The sequence below is a fragment of the Semicossyphus pulcher genome, unplaced genomic scaffold, assembly GCF_022749685.1.
Source record: "Semicossyphus pulcher isolate SPU_LCO1_2020_fin unplaced genomic scaffold, fSemPul1.0.p SCAF_10, whole genome shotgun sequence".
Taxonomy (NCBI): Eukaryota; Metazoa; Chordata; class Actinopteri; order Labriformes; family Labridae; genus Semicossyphus; species Semicossyphus pulcher.
Genome location: NW_027211604.1, coordinates 30,363,868 through 30,385,096, shown reverse-complemented (window position 1 = coordinate 30,385,096; position 21,229 = coordinate 30,363,868). Strand labels below are relative to the sequence as shown.

At 39.4% G+C, this 21,229-nt stretch overlaps 1 protein-coding gene across 1 annotated transcript in view; it reads left to right on the top strand.

Moving 5' to 3' along the window:
- The window catches only part of ntm (neurotrimin), a 148,427-nt gene extending 133,400 nt beyond the window's left edge, over positions 1-15,027 (top strand). Inside the window, exons 4-8 of the mRNA XM_069668185.1 lie at positions 8,319-8,447; positions 10,099-10,219; positions 10,432-10,583; positions 11,473-11,508; positions 14,071-15,027. Of these exons, the coding sequence (XP_069524286.1) occupies positions 8,319-8,447; positions 10,099-10,219; positions 10,432-10,583; positions 11,473-11,508; positions 14,071-14,171 (539 nt within the window). The 3' untranslated portion in view covers positions 14,172-15,027. The remainder of the gene's footprint in view (positions 1-8,318; positions 8,448-10,098; positions 10,220-10,431; positions 10,584-11,472; positions 11,509-14,070) is intronic.
- The last annotated feature ends 6,202 nt before the right edge of the window (positions 15,028-21,229 follow it).

Below are 21,229 nucleotides of genomic sequence, written 5' to 3'. Positions count from 1 at the left end.
TACACTGGCTCATAAAATAAAGCATGTCTACACAAAATGAGTAAATGTAAATATCTTAAATAACGTGTTTAGAAATATTGTCTTTTTTTTCTACACTAACAAAAAAAATTATTCATAACACCCTTTCAGTAATTTCATCAATTGTTTTGATTTATTCACTCACTTAATGTTTTAGTTTATGTTGTATAGATTTTATTAATATGAAGTATTTAAAAACAGTCCACGAAAAGACCAATACAAATAATGTAACCAATGTAGGCACTAAGAGACCACTTTCATTGCAGACCTGTATGGGGTTGGAAATAGATTGATTAAATAGGTTGGTCATTTTAATATCATGTGCTCAGTTGTTTACAAGTAGCAATAAGTGAATGTGTAACATTAAAATAAGATAATACTTTATTGATCCCAGAGGGGAAATTCTAGTATGAGTTTAGGACATTGAATTTCTTAAATCTCTGAAAGCATACTTAGTCTAAATCCTTTGATGCTCTGTTGCAGGAACCAGCTACTCTCCATCTGCTGCCTCTGGGCAGACAGACACTTACACTTTAAAACACAAATAAAACAAATACAAGTGTTTGACAGAAGACTCAGCAGTGAGTTATACACACCCCTTCTCTGTTTTACTCAATCCACTAATTGGGTTTGGTTGTCAACAGTTTATTTCATTGCAATAGAAGGAAATGTTAAAATTCAAGTGGATTTCCATTTGATTTAGCATACAGACGCAGAGACAGATGTGACTCATTCTTACACACTGTGCATTCTCCATGTTTTTATCTCACAACACTGTCCTTCACTCACACAGCGGCTGCTGCTGCTGCTTCAGTATATCTGAGATACAGAGGGACTTGTGGCCTGAGAGATTAGCAGCAGCCATGCTTTTCATTTTTCTTTGTATGCTCAAAATTATTCATGCTGTTGATGGGTCAAATCTAACCCGTACTGTCACAACAGATTCTCTTCACTGGCAAACCTCTTCAATAGAAGTAAAGCTGCCTCACTGCATAGTGCTAATACACAGAACACTGTGCTACTGTATTTCTATGATTATTTTTTTCTTCTCACCCCTTTTATGTTTGTTTCCTTCAAAAGGGATGATACATCAAAGGAGGCCTGGCACATTATGAAATTTCATATGCCAAAGGCTGATAATCAGAGGAAAACTAACTATATATTTACCTTGAATAGCTGCAGACACATGCAGAGACACAGTTTTAGACTCAGGCTGCGGTTCAGCAGCAGTTGCCTGCTGTCCTTCATCGTCTTCTCAGACATCTTTTAAATAAGCTTTCTTCCTCGTTGTTTGTCTGAGTAACAAAAGCTTTGTCGTGTCTTCGACACACTTCACTTTGACTACCTTTCCCTCAGGACAACACTGACAACAGCGCTTCCACTCCCACTCTCTCTTTGGATATGTATGCTTTTCTGTCTGTTAACAACTCCTATCTGCCATCCTGCTTCTATTTCCTTCTCTCCCCCTGCTCGGATTCATCAATTTAAATCCTACCGCACCATATCCCTTTGCACCCTCTCCTTAAATGCCTATATCCCTCAAGCATCTGCTCTCCTGTGTTTTTTTTTCTCGCCTGCAAAGTTTCCTTCACCTCTCCCTACACACACACACACACACACACATCTTTCTCTTTTTTCCATTTTCGCCCCCATTTTCTTCTTTGCCCTTGAGTTTGGGGATGGCATTTCAGGAACACAGAAAGGGTACATTATCTCCTGCCAGCCTCTCCCGAGAATTCCTCGCTGTCTTTGCTTTCTCCTCCGGGCCACCTTCTCCTGTCTGGTCTCTCCGATGTCCTGCCATGTCACTCTGATGGCACTGCAGGACACAGTATGGTCCGCTAATGACTTGGCCACAAACCCAGCAGCATCACCTCTTTAACAAACACTCACAAATTAGAAGCTGGCTTCTGGAGTTCGAAAAAATGTACTTTGCCAGAGGTGGAATTGAAGAAACTGTAAAATATCAGCTTGTTGTGAATTGGGGGCCTTTGCTGTTGTTCATGGCCATAAAATGGAAAGATGCGATAATGAGGCGTTCTTTGTGTGTGTCTCAGAGCTTGGGTAGTGCTGTGTGGCGTGTCCTGAAGAATTCTGTGAACTCTTTGTTTCTGCTGAGACAACATTTGTTCTCTCTCTAGTCCACATAAAGAGAAACATCAATCTTTGGCACACGCAGCGAGTTCTTCCCAATGGCTTCACTCGCACAGTCGGGTGACTGGCGGTCAACCTGACAGCAGCCACACATGAAGAGGCTCGGTATGGCAACCATGATGGTAGTGATTTAGTGCTTTATCTTTACTGCAGGATAATTTGGTGTAAAAAATAAAAAAAATCATGTAAAATAGGTAGAGCCAGAAACCTGGTGGGGATGGACGAGCAAACACAAAAATACTCTGATGATAGGGTGTATTTTTGACTGAGAGGTCATGATTTACTTGTAAATGGCTGCAGGAAAATGAAAATGCAAATGAGCTTGCTTAAATACTTTCCTAGTAACCATTGAACGCGGCAAATGCTCGTTTTCAGGGCTGCTGTCTAAACGTCAGTGATTCAAATCATGGACTGGAACCTCTGCACCCTGCTAATGAAAAGCAGTAAAAACACAGACCAAAGCAGATCATTTGAAAAAGTATTTCAATGTGGGGTTTTTCATTCATTCAACAGACCTAGTAGTAGTAACCTAGTAGGTGGCTGACCGCACCAGGTCAATGTGCTTTTGTGGGAACACTGGAAGGGTGGATACACGCGCGTATCCTAACGCACCTAACCCTAACGCACCGAAAATGTAGAGAATAGGAGGCTGACCTATTTTTCCCGCGAGCCACGTGCAGTTCTCGGTCATAATACACGGTGAAAATGAATTGTGAGTCCTATTGATCTCTGACAGCAATATTAACACCTCTTCCTGTAGTAAAAGTCACAGGCATGGAGAGTAAAGTAGCTTTTTCAAAGTAAAATCCCTATCTGGAATTCTGACTCCCCTTGTTTGTACACAATGCTATTATTTTGAAGTGTTTCCTGGGCTGCTGTTATTTTTTTTTAACTTTATTTGGCTCTGAAAGTACCATCACTCACTCAGATTATCTGTATTGTTTGCATACTACATAATACATTTTGGCCAAATCAGTACGTGCTGCTATAGTATGGCGTTTCAAACACAGTCAGAGACAAGGGTAAGTATTTCAAAATAAAACAGGAAATAACCACATTAATGAAATGAAAACAAAAAAATTATTTTGAACATTAGCTGGACTAGTCTGCATGTGATGACTTACACAGTGACAGAATTCCAACCAGTTGTGGAGAGTAAAACTATTTAGAGGAAACGTAATCTTTTTAAACACAAAAACATACACTGCCAATGATGGTGTAAATTACAGAGAATGCTGCTCAGTGATTTGCCTAAATATTTTAAACCACAGTGAAGATCTCGGCTATGCACGACTAAGGAAATGTTCTGAGAAGTTTTACACATATTGTTTTAACAAGTTCAGCTGTCAGTCAAGATTGAGCTGAAGCAACTGAGAGAGAGTGTAAATAACCCCTCAGTCATTAAACACATGGCCTTCACTGTCTAATGTAGCTATTCTGCCAGTTTTGCTTGAGGCTTTACATAAAAGTGATGGAAGTGCAGTAAAATGTAATTAGCAGAGGAACTCTGTATTTATGCTAGGCACTGTGCCTCATTATAACAAACCACAGGAAACATTGCTATGGTATAAAACAGGGCTTTGAACATCAGCAGTGACTGCATTATTTTAAAGAAAAACAAGCACTTAACATTGAGCTATTAATAGCAATCTGCTTCTCCTCTGCCATTGTTGTTGAAAAAGTTGATATCTGAAGTCACGCCCCTTCCTGATTTTGATTGGTTGGTGAGGGAGAAGTCACATTTGATGTCTGTTGAAAAAAGGCTGCTAATTTAATGAATTAAAGAAGAAATATTTTCCTCTTGTGCACTGCTGCCTGCTGGTCATTTTGATTGACTATTATACTGTTGTGTTTTGTAATGTTGACAAATTTGAGTGGTTGAAAGAAATCAGATATTTGGGTCGTGATTTGTCATCAAGGAGGTGGTGGTGGGTCCTAAGGCTAGACCAGCTGAGAACCACTGCTCTAGATATTATGGCCTCATTTTGTTTAATTTGACATGAGTGTGCTCACAACGGTCTCCTACCATCCGCCCACTTTCAACACATTGTACCCTGAACATAACATAAAGCGTCATCAATGGACATACAGCATGGTGAATTAAAAGATAAAAGTATTTTCTCTACACTGTAAAAATAATTGAGCCTGTAGCTTTTACAGTTACTGTAAACCAATTAAACAGGATCAAGAAAAAAAAAGCGATCTCCCCCGGCTGCCTGCGGGAGGTCAGTTTTCACAGAGTTAATGATTTTAATACCTGCCATATAAAACGGGTGCTGATGCGAGAACGTGCGTCATCTGGCAGCCTTGTCTTGATTAACTCTCCTCAGAGGATCACTGTGTGGCTTTAACTGACACTGGTCTCTATTGGCGAGCTGCAGTGTCCTCCTTTTGAGACAAAACCAACAGAAAGGAAGCAGCCTGGAACCTCCTCTGAGTCCTCCTGATACTCCTCGTCAGGTGAGCAGCGTGTCAGCGAGGACTTTTCTCCATAACAACCTTCCCAGGTGCAATTCAGTAATGTGCCTAAACCCAGCAAAGTGAATCCATGTGCAATTTATTCCTGTCACCTACCTAACGTCTTGGAAGGAGGCTTGGAGTCAATTACGTCTTTTGTTCTTTGCGTTGAGTGCTGTATTAAGTGTCTCTGTCAAGCGTGTCAAATTGAAACAAGGAAAAATAGCAGGGCTGGCATTTCCCTGTTCATATTCTGAAACAGTGGAAACAGAGCAGAATATGAAAGTTCTGACAGAGAAGGTGGGGGCTGAACAAAGCACCAATCACAAAGTGCTGCGACGTCCTCAGAAAAATGTCAGTAAGCTCAAGACGGGTCCGTGTAAGTGCTGAAAGAAACAAAAGAACAGCCATCAGAGACTGAGTTGGGCACATGTCAGGATATTTACTTGTGTAAGTTCTGATGCACATGAACCTGTGTGATTTCTGCCTGACATACAGGGTCTGCTACAAGAATGAACTAGACCTGTTATGTGTACCTCCTGCTGCTTCTAATTTCAACTATCAGTTTCATTTTTAACTCCTATATAAGCCCACGAATCATCAAGTTTTCTGTCAGAATCAGCTTTTGCCCGGACATTAAACCATTTCCTGCCAACTACTTTCTTACTGTTTCAAGTCTGTTGTTTTAAACCTATATCATTACAAGGCTGAGTTAAATATTTCCGAGGTCTGTTATGTCATGATAATAGATCGTTGTTATAAAGAACAGACCATTGCTAGGGATGTGGCTCTAATCACACCGTCCAAACTGTAATCATATCAATCTGCCGAACGTTGTCCAGTAAATTTGACGTCGGTCTGTTTAAAGAGGGAAAAAAAAAAAAAGAGAAGAAAACAGTGAAGAGACAGCAATAAAGGCTAAAAGATGCAAAAACTGAAGGCTACAACAGAGAAATCTACAAAACTGAAGACGGCACATGAAGTAAACATTGAACAGAACACAGTATGGGATACGGCAGTGTTTAAAGGCAGTGAATGGAAAAGAAAATGTCAACAGACTGACAGTGACGAAACAGAAAACCTCAATCAGGTGCTGTGCTGATTTCTGCAGTCCCGTTCACCTTGTACTTCACCATCAGAGGAAATGTTTCCATTTAATGTGAGTAACAACAGCTCGGTTAGCTCATTTTAATGTGAGTAACAACAGCTCGGTTAGCTCATTTTAATGTGAGTAACAACAGCTCAGTTAGCTCATTTTAATGTGAGTAACAACAGCTCGGTTAGCTCATTTTAATGTCAGTAACAACAGCTCGGTTAGCTCAGTAATAACAGCTCAGTTAGCTCATTTTAATGTGAGTAACAACAGCTCGGTTAGCTCATTTTAATGTCAGTAACAACAGCTCGGTTAGCTCATTTTAATGTCAGTAACAACAGCTCGGTTAGCTCATTTTAATGTCAGTAACAACAGCTCCGTTAGCTCATTTTAATGTCAGTAACAACAGCTTGGTTAGCTAATTTTAATGTGAGTAACAACAGCTTGGTTAGCTCATTTTAATGTGAGTAACAACAGCTCGGTTAGCTCATTTTAATGTGAGTAACAACAGCTCGGTTAGCTCATTTTAATGTGAGTAACAACAGCTCAGTTAGCTCATTTTAATGTGAGTAACAACAGCTCGGTTAGCTCATTTTAATGTCAGTAACAACAGCTCGGTTAGCTCAGTAATAACAGCTCAGTTAGCTCATTTTAATGTGAGTAACAACAGCTCGGTTAGCTCATTTTAATGTCAGTAACAACAGCTCGGTTAGCTCATTTTAATGTCAGTAACAACAGCTCGGTTAGCTCATTTTAATGTCAGTAACAACAGCTCCGTTAGCTCATTTTAATGTCAGTAACAACAGCTTGGTTAGCTAATTTTAATGTGAGTAACAACAGCTTGGTTAGCTAATTTTAATGTGATTAATAACAACTCGGTTAGCTCATTTTAATGTGAGAAAAACAGCTAGCTTAGCTCAGTTTAAGAAGGCTGTTGCCTTCTTAAACTGTTGCTATGGACACAGCTCTAACTGTGAGTGTAACAGACTATTTTTAAACATATTTTTAAAAGAACAAATTTATTTCCAAATCAATATATTGTGTCAAATAATTAATTTTTGTAGGAAAAACGGCCAGCGACTGCTGAGAGAGCTTAACACAAAAGAAATGAGTGATCATCTCGAAGATTTTCATTTAAATAACTTTCTGTGAAGTCACTATCTATCGCCAAGGTTACACAATGGTGATTAAGCCTATGGCCCGCTGATGAAAGCCTTTGCATTTGCAGTATTACAGACTGGGTGTCTGGTGGGACTTTCGTGACAAAAATCACAAGTGGCGCCCAGTTAGTGACATGTTTTCCATCTCTGCAAGTGTTGCAAGTAAACAGTTATCTACTATGGCTGGACAAACAAATACAAGATCGATGACTACAGATACAACTTCAGATGAAGGCCAACTACAAGGGAAAGCGACTGTCTGCCAGGAAAATCAAGAGTTACAACCGGAGCTAAACGTGGACGTCACACATGCAGCACTGTCTGGATATCTGGGAAGTGTGCTCCCACAATTACCGTTTATCGCCATAGGTGCCGTTAAAGAGAACGAAACCGAGATCTTCATGATTAATCAAATCAAATTCAGTCAATCAAATTTTATTTGTATAGCGCCAAATCATAACCAGGGTTATCTCGAGACACTTTACAGAAAGAGCAGGTCTAGACCAACTCTTTGTTAAGTTATTTAAAGAGAGGCCCAACATCAATCCACCATGAGTAGCACTTAGCAATTCGGCACATTGGCAGAAAAACTTCCTTTTAACAGGCAGAAACCTCGAGCAGAACCAGACCCGTGTTGAACAGCCATCTGCCTCGACTGGATGGGCCGAAAATGGGATAGAAGGAGATGCAGGATAGAGACAGGCAAAGAGAGCAACAACAACATATGTTCTTGTTACCACAACAACATATGTCCTTGTTACATGAACAACAACAGACACATACTTATGGTTACAATGCCAATAATAGTGGTAGACTAGGGTGAAGATTGGCTAAATAAATAAATAAATAAATAAATTAGTGAGAGAAGCAGAGTAATGATAAAGGCTGAGGTAATCAGATTACATCTGTACCATGACACTGCTTTATTATTATTATACTACTTTAGTGTTTTTGGGTTGTTTTTTACCCATTTTACTGGGTCTGTTTTGGAGAGGAGAAGACTTCTGGATAATCTGGTTTCTGGTATAAACCTTGCAAACAAGTGACTCTTTTATTGCCTACCATGCTGTAGCTCCTGCATTGCTCTGTGTATAATGATGCTGCAAATATTCTACTTTCAAAATGTGAGTTGTCTCTGGTTCTTGACGACTTATGATTAGAAATGTCAACATATCATTGCAACTACCTGGACAATTGTTGATTTACTGCACTGGATCACAAATAGAAAACAAACTGAAACTTGATGAGTGAATATTTGAACAGTTATCAATACCCACTCCTTCCCTCCTTTCTCTCTGAGCACCGGTGTGACGACTGCTTTCCCAGAGGCCATGCCGTGTGAAAAGAACAGACGAGGCCACAGCTGTGGACTTGTCGAATTAACTCTGAATGACCGTCTCACTTACTCCCTCTTTTGTGTGTGTGACCTTACACAGGTGACCTGGCCTCAGACGATGAGTACCTGGAAATCCCATCTATCTCCAGACATAGAGCGGGGACGTACGAGTGCACAGCTGTCAACGATATCGACACGGACATCCAGACTGTAGACATCACTGTCAACTGTGAGTCTGCTCCTTCAGCTGAAGTGATACAGCGTTCAGCAATTAGTCTCTCTGTAGAGAAAATACTAAAGCTATTTTAATATCATATAATCACTTAAATCATTTATTGAGCAAAGATTTCAAATACACTCTGGTGCTGCCTTCTCAAATATGAGTCTTATATGATTGTAAATGAAATACTTGTGAGTATTTAGACGTTGATCAGAAAAGAAAAGGGACTGGAAGAAATAATCACTAAAGTTTACCTGTGATTAATCAGTTAATACAAAATAATAATCAATATGAATAATACAAAAAAAATATCTTTAGTTGTAGCATCACAAATATAATGACGGGCATACAAATTATTATCTGCACATTTAAGTTTTTCAAAGGAATGATGTTTGCTTTAAAAATGTTTTCATGGATTTCATAGACTGGATTCATTGAACGGCCCTGGGTTGAACGTTTTTCTAAAGTGAAGTGAGTCAACTGGAATTTGGTTTGAACTTTACAATGTTAGATTTGGTTCTCATTCAGTTTGGCACTACCTGCTTCTTAATTTGCTTTCTTTTTGGATCTACTACTCAAATGAATCAAGTGCAACTTGTGTGAAGTAGAAATAATAAGATTGAGCCCGTCATATTTTAACAGCAGTTTTTCAGAACGAGGCACCAGGTTTAGTAGATTACTCTATTCTATAAAATGATCACTCTATTAATTAATAAGTTGATTGAAGACGGAAAAATATTGTGCAATTATCTCAAAATATCTGTTTTTAGCTATAATTTCATAATTTAAAATAAAATATGAGTCAAAATGGAGAGTTAAAAATTCTAAATCATGTTGTACTTCATTAATTTGGCTCATTTGAAAGAAAACTGAAAATGGTGGTGTTTCTCATGAGCTACAAGACATATCAGGGACAACATCAGCAGTCATCTCCATGGCTGGGCCTTTCTGCTTTTAAACTGCAGTGTACCAAGGACAGGCTGAACAACACGTTTTCAGATTGGCAGGTTTGTGACGTCACAAATCTAAGGAGCCAATCCTGTTAAAGGACGAGGTGACACTATGCATATCATTATATGTAACCTATGGCAACCACTTAGACGATGTGCGAACCAGCTGTAACCGTCATCATTTTTGCAAACTCACTACTGACTACTAACGTTAACGTGACTACTAGTAATTACTACATTTCAAGCTAGCTAAGGTTGGCAATTTGCATAGTGGGCGGCAGATTTAGGTAATTACGTACAAAATAACGTATTTTGCAGAAAAAACATCAGACATAATTTATCATTTCAAGCAGGGCATTTTATATGTCTTAGAACATGACTGGAGCTGCTCTTTAAGGAAGTTTCACTTTTCCCCTATAAAGAGAAATGTTAAATTCCAAGCAATGATCAGCAGATTAACTGACAATGAGAAAATACAGCCTTTATTGATCGACCTGTATTGTAATTATTAAAAACCTGATCAGATCTTTCTCATCATATCCTATGGAGTTCCACCATGGTAAAACATGTTGTACATCATTTGAATCCCTGATTCCTGGTGCAGATCACAGCTATGAATCATATCCTCCACAAAGGAGCAAAAGCCGTGACCCCTCTCAGGATATCCTTGACTTACCTCTGAGTGCTCTTGTGTCGCTGCTTGCTTGCAGATGCTCCAACTGTGTCAGAGGGCCGAGACATCGGAGTGACTCTGGGCAACAGAGGAGTGCTGGAATGTGAGGCTGACGCAGTGCCCGAGGCTGATTTTGAGTGGTACAAAGATGACAGAAGGTAAGTCAATTTACTTCTGTATTTTAGTAAGTTTTCACTGTTAATGATGCTTAATGATCAGCTGCCACTCATACCAGGCTGGTGACCGCAAAATTGGTCCTTGTTTTTAATTTAATGATTATTACTGTGCTCATACTGTGCTCAGTGACTTTGATAACTGACATGGTGGGTGAGAATCACTTTCTGTCCATTACCTTTTGTCCACCATCCAGGATCTTCAGTGGTTTTGATGGAGTGGAAATCCTGAGCTCTGGATCCCTGTCCAAGCTGACATTCTTTAATGTGTCTGACGTAGATTACGGCAACTACACTTGTATCGCCATCAACAGCATCGGGAGCTCAAACACAAGCTTCCTCCTGTATGGTGAGTTCAGGAATCTAATGCTTGTATAGTATAACCAAAAGGGAAGGAAGATGCTGCTAATAAGAGTATTAGTGTAATAAATCACCTTAAAATTGGCATAAACCAAAGAAGGTCTGACTAAGGTAAAATTAAAGTCAAAACTTACCTTCTTCTCATTCTGTGGACAGACACTAAAATGATCTCATAGACAGCACAATTTAATGAGTGATGTAATTGGTCAGGCTTGTCAGGCATTAAAACAGGGCTTTTAAAATCCAATCCCATCGGAATATGAGATAATTCTCAGTAGGTGCAGTAAGAACCCAAAATGTGTAAAACACAAACAGTGAGAATAAAAAAAAAAAAGAAAGCTAGCTCTTCAGTTGTGTGCGTGACGGAGGAGGGACATACAAATTGGTACAGAATTTCATTGGACACAAAATTGGTAAATGCCCCTGAGTGGAGGATGATCAACATTTAATCATCTGTTTACCCTTAAGTAATAATTCTAAATGATCATAAAATAATACTTAGAAAAATCCTTTTTTTTTGTGATGCCATATATGTTGCAATCGGTGCAAAAAAAAGACCCATAAAAAAAAGTGTACTTTATTTCATGGGAATATTAAGTCAAGAATATTGCAGATTATCACTTTATCAGCACCGAGTTATTGTCAGAATTTAAGTACCCATAGTGTTTTGCTTTGAGATGAACCTTTATCAGCTTTAATTTGATGAATATCTGGTGACGTTATCAGTGTAAACTGTGCAGCCATAATGTAATGTAAATGTAAAGATGTAAAGACCCATTCTGTCCTCTTCATTTTGTGCTTTTCACAAGTGTTGTCACTGATGTGCTGCTGCTCTGTTTCCGATATGTTATTCTGTTCCATTTGTTCCCCTGGTTTAGTGGTAATTGAACCCACTAGCTCAACGCTATTGCAAGGTTAGTATTCTGTACCAGCATGCTTTTCAACTGTCTTGGATGGAAAGTATTAACTGCATGCTGACACATGACAAACATGGCCTTTTTTTACAAACTGAAAGTGAGGCTGCAGTGACAGTGGAGTGATGCAAAGTGTTTCACATGAAGAGACAAATGGTTTCTGGGCTCTTTGATCCTGTCAAAAGTGTTAAGTAATACTTCCATAACTGTTTGTTCTATTCATGAATTGACTTGAGCTATCATGTGACAAATGATAGGACAAATGGCAAAGCAGAGATCATGTGGGTCTTTGTGAAATGCTCATTGCAGCCTGTTTTTCTAACCATGTTTCGTCTCTGTGTTTTTAAACCTAACTGCTTCTCTATGTGACGTGGCTTCGTTTTGCTTTTTGCATGCTCCTTTTCCACTGTAAGTATTTATCGTCTTTCATTTTCATCATCTGTGCTTGTGTGATTGTTTGTACTTGCGGTTGTGTTTTAACTGTGCATCCTACAAGTAAAAACTGTTCAAACAAACAGAAGACTGCAGGATGAAACGTTTCTGGTATCTGTGAAATGATAAACAAACACAGGAGCTGTAGTCGTGCAGAGAAAAATATCTAACTCATCTTGTCTTTAAATGTGTCCTTGTGACTGGTGGTTGCAACATCTTGTAAGCAAGCCCACTCCAGTAATACAATTGTGTTAATGGCTTTGCTTTTGACTAAGAGCGAACGTCATTATTCTAATTAACCATATGCAGGATTAGGGATAATCCACTGTGGCAGAGTAATTGGATAGATGCCCCAAAGGAAACTGTGGTGAACTGATGGAAATCCTGGGGAAATGAGTAGTCATTGTGTAACAAGCTTCAAAGTAAAAAGTTAAATGTGTCCTCAATCCTCACACAATGCATTCATTTAGTTGGAACTTGGCTCATCCCTGAAAAGAACATGATGGAAATACTATGTGCATTTCATTTTGTTTCGTAACGTTGTAGTTAAGCAGTAGATTCATGGGAAATCCACACAAGTCTGTAAAAACATTGAAACTCTTTGTTATACTAGAATACTACAACATTATCCAGTATGATCAGATAAATAAAGGCTGCTGTTTAAATAATGACCAGTCTAAGGTTAAGATGCTTAGCAATGTTCAGAATTTGTTGCAGCAGACATTTCGACAATCAGACTCAAAAATGGGTTCTATCTGCAGCAACAATAAAAGCTGTGTCCCAATCCAGGGGCTGCAGCCTTCGAAGGCCATATTTGAAAGCTGATTGCGTCAAAGAGGCACGTCGAAGGCTGTCCCAATTCGGAGGCTCCTTCAGCATTGCGCGCCAATTCAAACGAGATGGCGGACTCTTACGCAGCCAAGGAAAACACTTAAAAATGTAAAAGTTTTTGGTTTCAACTTCAATTGGCTAGCTAGAGTTACACATTAAAAAAACCATAGGTAATAATAGGTTAAGTTATGTGACATTAGTTATGCTAGCTCATTAGCCCACTAGCTACCTGTTGCTAGACGACAGGAGCGGCGTTTGTTGAAATCCTCTGTAGACCAGACCGTCTCATTTCAGTTCAGCTTTAACAGTCTACGCAGGCTATGAATGGCGCATCCTTTGCAGACCGCCTCCTTCGAAGGCTGCAACCCCTGGATTGACTCTGGTTTGCTGCTTCCATTCTGATGTTATTGTTCAAAACATTAAGCCATGTCTCTTTAAAAAACCCAGGTATTTACAACATCATGCTTGTCAATTATGCCCTGTACATGCTGAAACAGAGGCAAAAATCAGCAACGATAAAGCTAGGTTTTGCAATCTTATGAATAGGGCATATTACTACTTGGCTCACCTTATCAGTGAATCAACATTAAAGTGTGTGTGAAGTTGTTTCTGTATGTATTGCAATCTCTGCATGTCTTCTGCATTCTGCATGTCTTCTGTCTTAACAAATATAACCATACACTATAACTGGTAATAAAACAAGATTCATTAGATCAGTTTATTTTAGAGACAAAGATTTAAAATGAATAAGGGCCCAGGTTAGAACCCTGAGGTACTCCACTCATGTTCTGTTTTCCCTTGTTATTGCTTTAAATTCTTAACATAACCACAAACAATGTTTTGATTTCTGTAATGTGTTGCTAGACTATCTTAAAACTGTCATATTTCAACTTATACATATACATATACATACATACTGCTCCCTCTATTTTTTGTGTGCGTGTGTTATTGTGCATTACACAACTATTTGTTGAATCCGAACCTTACAAAACACTAGTCACACAATAACACACACAAGCCATCAACCATCAGATCATCAACTCTCAGAGCGATCTTACAAGTGTTTCTGGTTACTTACAAAAATGTCTCTCTCCGTAGGGATCCTTTCTGTAATGTTATTGGACACTTAGAATATCAAACTGTGTCAAGTGTCAAAATCAAAAAGGAACTCAGTAGGTGCATTAAGAACCCAAAATGTGTAAAATAGGTTTAAAAATACTGGAGGTTAAATTAACTTTATGTGGTGTTAAGTGATGAAACTTACCCGTGTGTTTTTTTCCTTCTTTCTTCCTTTGTCAGGACCGAGAGCAGTTCAGGACGGCAGCGGCGGAGCAACAGGAATACACTCACACAGCTGTCTCCTCTTCTTAGTGTTCCTCCCGATCCTGCTTCGATTTTGAAGAGGGATGATTTGAACACACATATTCTGTGTGTTTGTGTGTGAATGTGTGCGTGCGCGCGAGCGTGTGTGCGTGGGTGTGATTTTTTTCTTTTCCACCTGAACCATAAACTGATGCACAGTGAGTGCATTAGGTATCCTGCTTACGTAATTATGTTGACCCACTAAATAAGTCGATAACAATTGTTTTTTTTTAGATTTTAAAGGTGTAACAAATGTTTCACATTTTAACTGAATTGAGTTGAATATTTTTCCCTCTAAATTACATTATTCTGGGTCGTCTCTTTTCATGTATGTGTCTCGGGGAAAAAAAACCTGTTTTAAAGGTGGTATCTCTTATTCAGATTGATTTGTCTTCAGTTTTGACCACATTGCATATTCATCTCAACTCCAGTAAAAGGCAAATTACAGCAAGTGTGTGAGGTGAATGTTAAATACCTCAAAGTCAAACCGAGACAGTTTAGCAGAAGGAATCTAGGTTACCCCGAGGCTGGAAGCCTGATATTATCATATTTTAATGTATAATCATTATCATTCAGTCTGGTTGTTGGAAGCAGTATTGTTTTTGACCTTTAAGTATTTTGGTTCTCAGCATTGTAGTGATATACTTACAATTGTGTTATGCTAATTTGTTATTATTTTTTCCAATCTTGATTAGTTTTAAATATTTTTGAGAAGGAAAAATATGAAGTTGTAATTATTTAGGCCAATATCCTAGTTTCATGTCTATTGTTGTATTTTTCTTTTCCAGTACAGTTGTACACAAAAATGGTGTCATGAATAATTATGTTATAATTAAACAATTAAACATGAAGGGGATTTTACTCCACTTCAGTGGAGCCAACATCTGATTCAAGTCATGCAGATTTATTACTGCTGTTGCTTCTTATTTCAGCACCATGCAATTTCTCGTGCACAATGTTTGGAGAAAATGTTGCTGTTAATGTTGCAAACCAGCACCGGAGGGTTAGAGATCACTCGGCAACATCATGTTATTAGAAAAGAAGTAACTCTCGCATGTATTCAGAAACCAATAACCCAAAGACTTAGCAGTTTATACAGCAACATTCTTCATCGGATTTCTCTTCTCTGGTCTCAACACGAAACAAAACACTCTTTTACCCTCGTGTCTTCTTTTTTTCACAAACTAAAGAAGAAACATGTTTTAATATGAGTTTAACATGAGAGTGATTTGGAAAACGTCTAACATTATAGATACCTTTAAACCAAAATGTACAGTTTGTTGTTCATGACTGTGAAATGCTCATCTGAACACATTTCCAGCTCTCATTGAAAAGAAAAGAAGTGACAGCTGACAGTACAGTATGGAAGCAAATTGCAATAAAGTAAGGTTAATCAGAAGTGTCAGCAAAGAGGCTACAACTGCTCCTGTCACTTGAAATACATCTTACATCATCAGAAAAGACAGGATTTGTAAGAAAATGGAGACATTAATGTAGAAAGATCAGCAACACTAAAGAATACTGCTGGCGTTTTTACAGGCAGGAAACGACAAACCTCCTTTTTCATTGTGAGCGTGAGAATTTTATGCAACAATCAAAAACCTCTCACAACACAGCAGCAACAAGTACAGCCGCTTAGTTGGCAACTAATTCACACCAACAGCCACACCACACTCAGGTCCCCCCCAGCAGCTGAGAAGAGCTGAGTGACAGTGATGGAAAAAGCAGACGTTGGGCGACATGTTTTGTAATGTGGAGGGGGATTTTTTTAGAGATCATGCCTCTCCTCCAAAAGGCAGCGTTGTTTGTGTTTGTGACTGCTGGTTTCCATGAGAGCTGCACTCTGCAGCGTTGGATTGTGTGCAGCACTAAAGGATTTGTAGAATTCCATTAACACAACATCAAACAGGAGCAGTCTATTAGAACAAATTAGTGTGTGTCGGTTTAGTGGTGGGGCACTGATGTGCCTCTTATGAAGCCACAGCTCTCATTGTGTTTCCACATAAGGTTATTTTAAATTAATGCAAGCTCAGTCAACAAGGAGAGTGAGAGAACCAGTGATCTCTGCTCTGTTCATGTTCAAACTTTCCTTTCCTCTCTTAACCCTGTATAGGGCACTCATTGACATACTTGGAAATTCAAAATTGGAGTTTAAGGCCAATTTATATCCCATTCTCCCCTCACAGCAACTGGAGGAGAACTGGCTTGGACCAGGGTCTGTACCAACATTACATCTAGATTAGGCGTTTATTGATCCGGTCTCACACCTCCCTTAATGCTCCCAGACGTATCGCGCCTGATAATTTCAAACGTCTTTGATTCTAAAGATAAATCTGGATGATGAAATCAGTTCTCTGAGAGAGACCACAATTCACCTTATTCACACCACAGACATTTTCCTCTGACTATGCGCTTAAGACAGGAAGCTCAAATGCTGTTATGATGTCGTTCTGCTGGGTTCAAGGTTGCAAGTCAGATAAACATAGAGACTCTGAAATTGTTGTAATTCCATTTCTCACGAACTGATCAGTAACTGAGAAAGAACAGTGATAGAGTGTTAAAGGTCTAATCTCAAAGATTTCAGCTGCGCTCCCTTTGGCGATAAACGGTAATTGCGGGACTCTTGATTTTCCTGGCTGACGGTCGCTTTCCTTTATAGACTGTCAATCACCATTGTGTGACCTCATTCGGCGATAGATAGTGACTGAACAGACATTTATTTAAATGAAAATATCGAGATTATACCTTTAAATCCAACATCAGGTACATAAGGCCATGTTTCAAAATGAAAAACTATGTTTGTTAACCAATTAGCTACCGTTAGACAACCTGTAATGTTAGCATTTAACCCCTTCCTTGCTAATAAATGTATTTGATAGTGTTTAACAATAAAACCGGAAAGGGATGAATTATCAACACTAATCTTTGACACCCTTATTTAAGACGTCAGCACTTGCAATGCAGTTTATATAAGAAAAACAAACAGCAGCTGAAGGAAAGAAACATGTTTCAGCCCGCAGCTTTCGTCATTTCTGCTGTTTATTTTTCTCATTAAAAGTTTTATTCTTTATTGCGAGTGTTGACAGCTTTATGCTCACAGTGTTATTTTTGAGTCAGCACAGATTACCTTTGTAGAGTTTGTGAGTTGAGCACGTCAGCTCTTTCTTTGTTTATACACCTTTATTTAAGCCTGGAGGTAAAACACACCCTTATCATCTAACACTGTAAAACATGTCAGCCAAGAAGTGGTAGAATGCTAGCATAAAATGCTAACCCTAACCCTTAGAGTATACATATGTACCTAATTACACATTTTCTTTCAGTTGCTGGTCAATCAGGAAGTGATCAAATTTAAACTATTTTCCAGATTCCGTTTTCCCCATGTTTACACGAGGTGTGGAACACAGGTGTAGATACGGTGAATAGCCAATGAGAGAGAACTCTAGAAGGAGACAAAGCAGTTAAGGGTGTTCATTGCCTAAGGGTATTGTTAGCTGGCATACTGCTGCTGACAGAAATCTAACAGGTAGAATCCCACCTTCAGTTCTCGGTAAACAGCCCGTGTTAACAGTGTCTTCACAAGTGTTTGGTCATCCAGACATGTTAAGGCGTCTGCTTTTGTTTTTTCTCACTGTATTAATAATATTCATCTCCGTTTTGGCTCTGCTTTCTTATGAGATCAGGTCAGGTGGCGAATTTCCTCCCTTTGGCACACACAGTATTCTTAATATCTTCAAGTGTTGACGTGCCATCCCTTCGATTGTTATCTTATAGTGTGTGCACACTTGAAATTTGAGAGAAGAATACCTGTGAAGTTTCTCCTTAAACACGCCATGCGACCTGTTTCTTATCTTTTAGTGTCTTGAAAGTCCCGTAGTCTGCGTCTGGCCTTCAAAGAAAAGTCTGATCTTTATTTCCCTGGCCTGCCTCAGCTCTGAAGAGCGCCATCACACATGCACCCTAATTTTTCTTTTGAACTCAGCCCCTTTGTCACCGTTTGGAACATCAAGGTTTGCGCTCCCTGATGTGACAAAAGAGCCAATATCCAAATCAAAACAGCGTGAAACAGATAGGGCCATTATTGAAATTGATCGGGGTAATCATCAGCTGAATCTGACAGTCTAATCATGGTCTGTTTTCACACACGAGACAAAGAGGGAGACAGACACTGCAGACGATTATTCATCTGCAGCACAGTGATGTTTGGAAATGACATGATAATTATTCCATCCTGGCTTGAAGGATGGCAGCCCTGATCTCACATCTATTTTGCCACCAGATTAACCACATTTAAGATAAACTAAAATCACATCAACTCCCACGGAGGCTCTGTGCTGGGATCCCTTCAGAAGAGTCGGTGTTTAGTGGCTGCTGTCAATATTCACACACATCACAGCCTCACTGCTTTCAGTTCACCTGAGAGGTTAATAAGGAGCTGAAAGTGAGAATAGTTTGCCTGAAAATATCAATTAACGAAAACAGAGGCATCGCTTTCCCTCTTTCTCTCACACACTTCACAGATTCTACTGACAGCTTGTATATTTCAGCCTACATTTCTTTTTATATATATATATATATATATATATATGTGATTTCTTGAGCCGAGCACACTATTACTGAGGACAAACACATATAAGCGCTTGTCCACAGCTCTGTACAATCCAGCAGGGCTGCTGTCAAAGTACAAACGTACATCTTGTTTAAATTAAACGAATCCTTATTTCATCCATAATCAGAAACATAAGTTGTATAGCTAACTTCCTCTTATAATCCACCTGATAAAAGCAATGCCATACGGTCACCCTGGCAGCTATTCTTAGCTGAGGCTGCACAGAGCATCACAGAGCTCAAAGCAAAACTTAAAATCTAACTAGATGTATCATTAGGAGGAAGCTTGCTGATTGCCAATATTCAACAAGCATATTGGTTAATAACTCTGCAGGGACGTGTGGTCACGGATAAATGTTGTAAACTATGAAGCTCTGAGCTGAATAAGAAACGAAAAAGTGAAGTCGGTTTGTTATCTGAGGGGGAGACATTTTGGCTTTTCAGCCGACGTAAAAACACAGTCAGCACCTCTCAGAATATCTCTGCAAATCCTGCTACATTACTTCCTAAAGTTCCGGCCTTGGTCTGAGCAATGTGCAGCGAACAGAAAGTATCATCTTCATTTTGTTGTTCTCAAATCCCGGCTGCTCAGAATGTGCAAGAGGAGGCGTGTGGAGATAAACCTATGCAGGCTGCTACTTTAAAGGCTTCATCTGGAGTGTTTTCTGGCCTCAGGCCTTTTGTATTACATCGCACTAGCGTTCTCGCTGCATTATGGTCCATGGTAGCCTCGAGGTTAGACATGCTGGCTTGCATCACAGCTAAATAAACACAATAACATTTCATTTAGAGAGACAGCGTGATATTGAGTGTTGCACTATACAACTAATTGCCATGATAGGGCTCATTTAGTTGAAGCAACTAACTGATAAGCTCTCAGCTGGCCCTCACATTGTCCTGTTGTTAACTGGACTTTTCCACTCCTTGTAAAACTGTGGGGGGGAGTCATTGTATCAGTGTGATGATTGCAGCTCTAAATACAGTAATATCCTGTTTATGCAAAAAGTCTCTTTAAAAACGGTGCATTGTTTCTGTCCATGCTGTATGCTTCCAGCTGGTTCACATGCATCACAGTCAGACAAACTGTACGCAGCAGGAGTTTCCATACAGTCCATTATTAAAAATAACTCACTCTCAGACAAACTGAGAACTGGGCTGTTGTACTGCAGTCTTATTAGAGCAGATCCTATGATTCAAACTCCCGCCGAGCATGAGTTTTAAAAAGGATATCCAAGACGCACTGCAAGTCCCATTCAAGCCAAACTTATAATGATAAAATCTAGCAACCCGAGGAGAGAATCTAGGACTAACACTACTGAATTATTCCTGATCCTTCCCCAAAAGTTCAGCTAGGAATCTGCACTGATAGGGCCTGACTGCACACAACTTCTCCTGTTTCTGTCTGGCTGCAGTCTGCACATGAAGGCTTATATTTTGGCAGTAGTGCTGCATATTTATGTTGATATGACCAGTTCCATTGTCTGTTTGAAGAGTGCATAAGGATTGCAGAGCTCATTCGCCTCCTTGGCCCGGGTAAACAGGGGCCCAGATGGGAACATAGGCTGAGTAGGGAAAGCTTTATATGGGTCTATTTCTTTTCTTCTTCTCCATATTTGCAAGGCAAGAGAGCAGTCTTTGGAGAAAGTTTGCTTCCATTTAAGAACAATGACTGAGCTTTTTTCACACCTACCAGATAGTATTATTAATTTTAGGTGTTTTGTGACACTTGTGTGATTTGCATTGGAGTCTGGATGACATCATTTTTTGCATATGAACTTTGGTTAGACATGAGAAATCAAACCTTTGTCTCATAGCGGACGCATGATGTAGTCTCATGATCTGTTGGGATTTATTTTGGATGATTCACATGAATAAAGTTCTGCCCTTTGCCTGGCTACGAGTTCACAGGGCTCCCTTCAGATTGGATTGTTCCCCGCTGGAGCGGGACATCATGCGATTTGACTCCCTGCATTGTAAAAGGATTGTTGGTTCATATGTATTTTCTTGATGAAAAGTATGTGCTCATATTTAAGACTGACAATAATAAAATGTTGTATCTTAACACTCTGTGCTGTTGTTCTTTCAAATCGGATCTTTTGCTTCACTGCCAACAGACTTTCCCAAGGTGCATGAACAGCAGAGTTGCTTTCTGTGGCATCAGTCCAGAAACAAGACAAACCTATTGATTTTTGGATCCCTCAGAAGTCCCGACCTTGGAACAGCTCATTGTGGTCTGTCCGCTACATTACCAACAACCGCTAACTGCAGTGCTCATAATGACACCAGTGTGTCTTTGAGCCTGATCACAGTGCATTTCAAGGGTTCTGGTTCATCAGTTATGTACAGCCGCAGCAGGAGGTCTGCCATGATGCTCCGAGTCTCTTTCCCTTCCTCCACCATGAATGTTAATTGCACTCTGTAGCTGCATGGAAAAGCTATTTCCTATTCTCATTCATCTGATGTATAAAGATGATATATGTCACAAGAC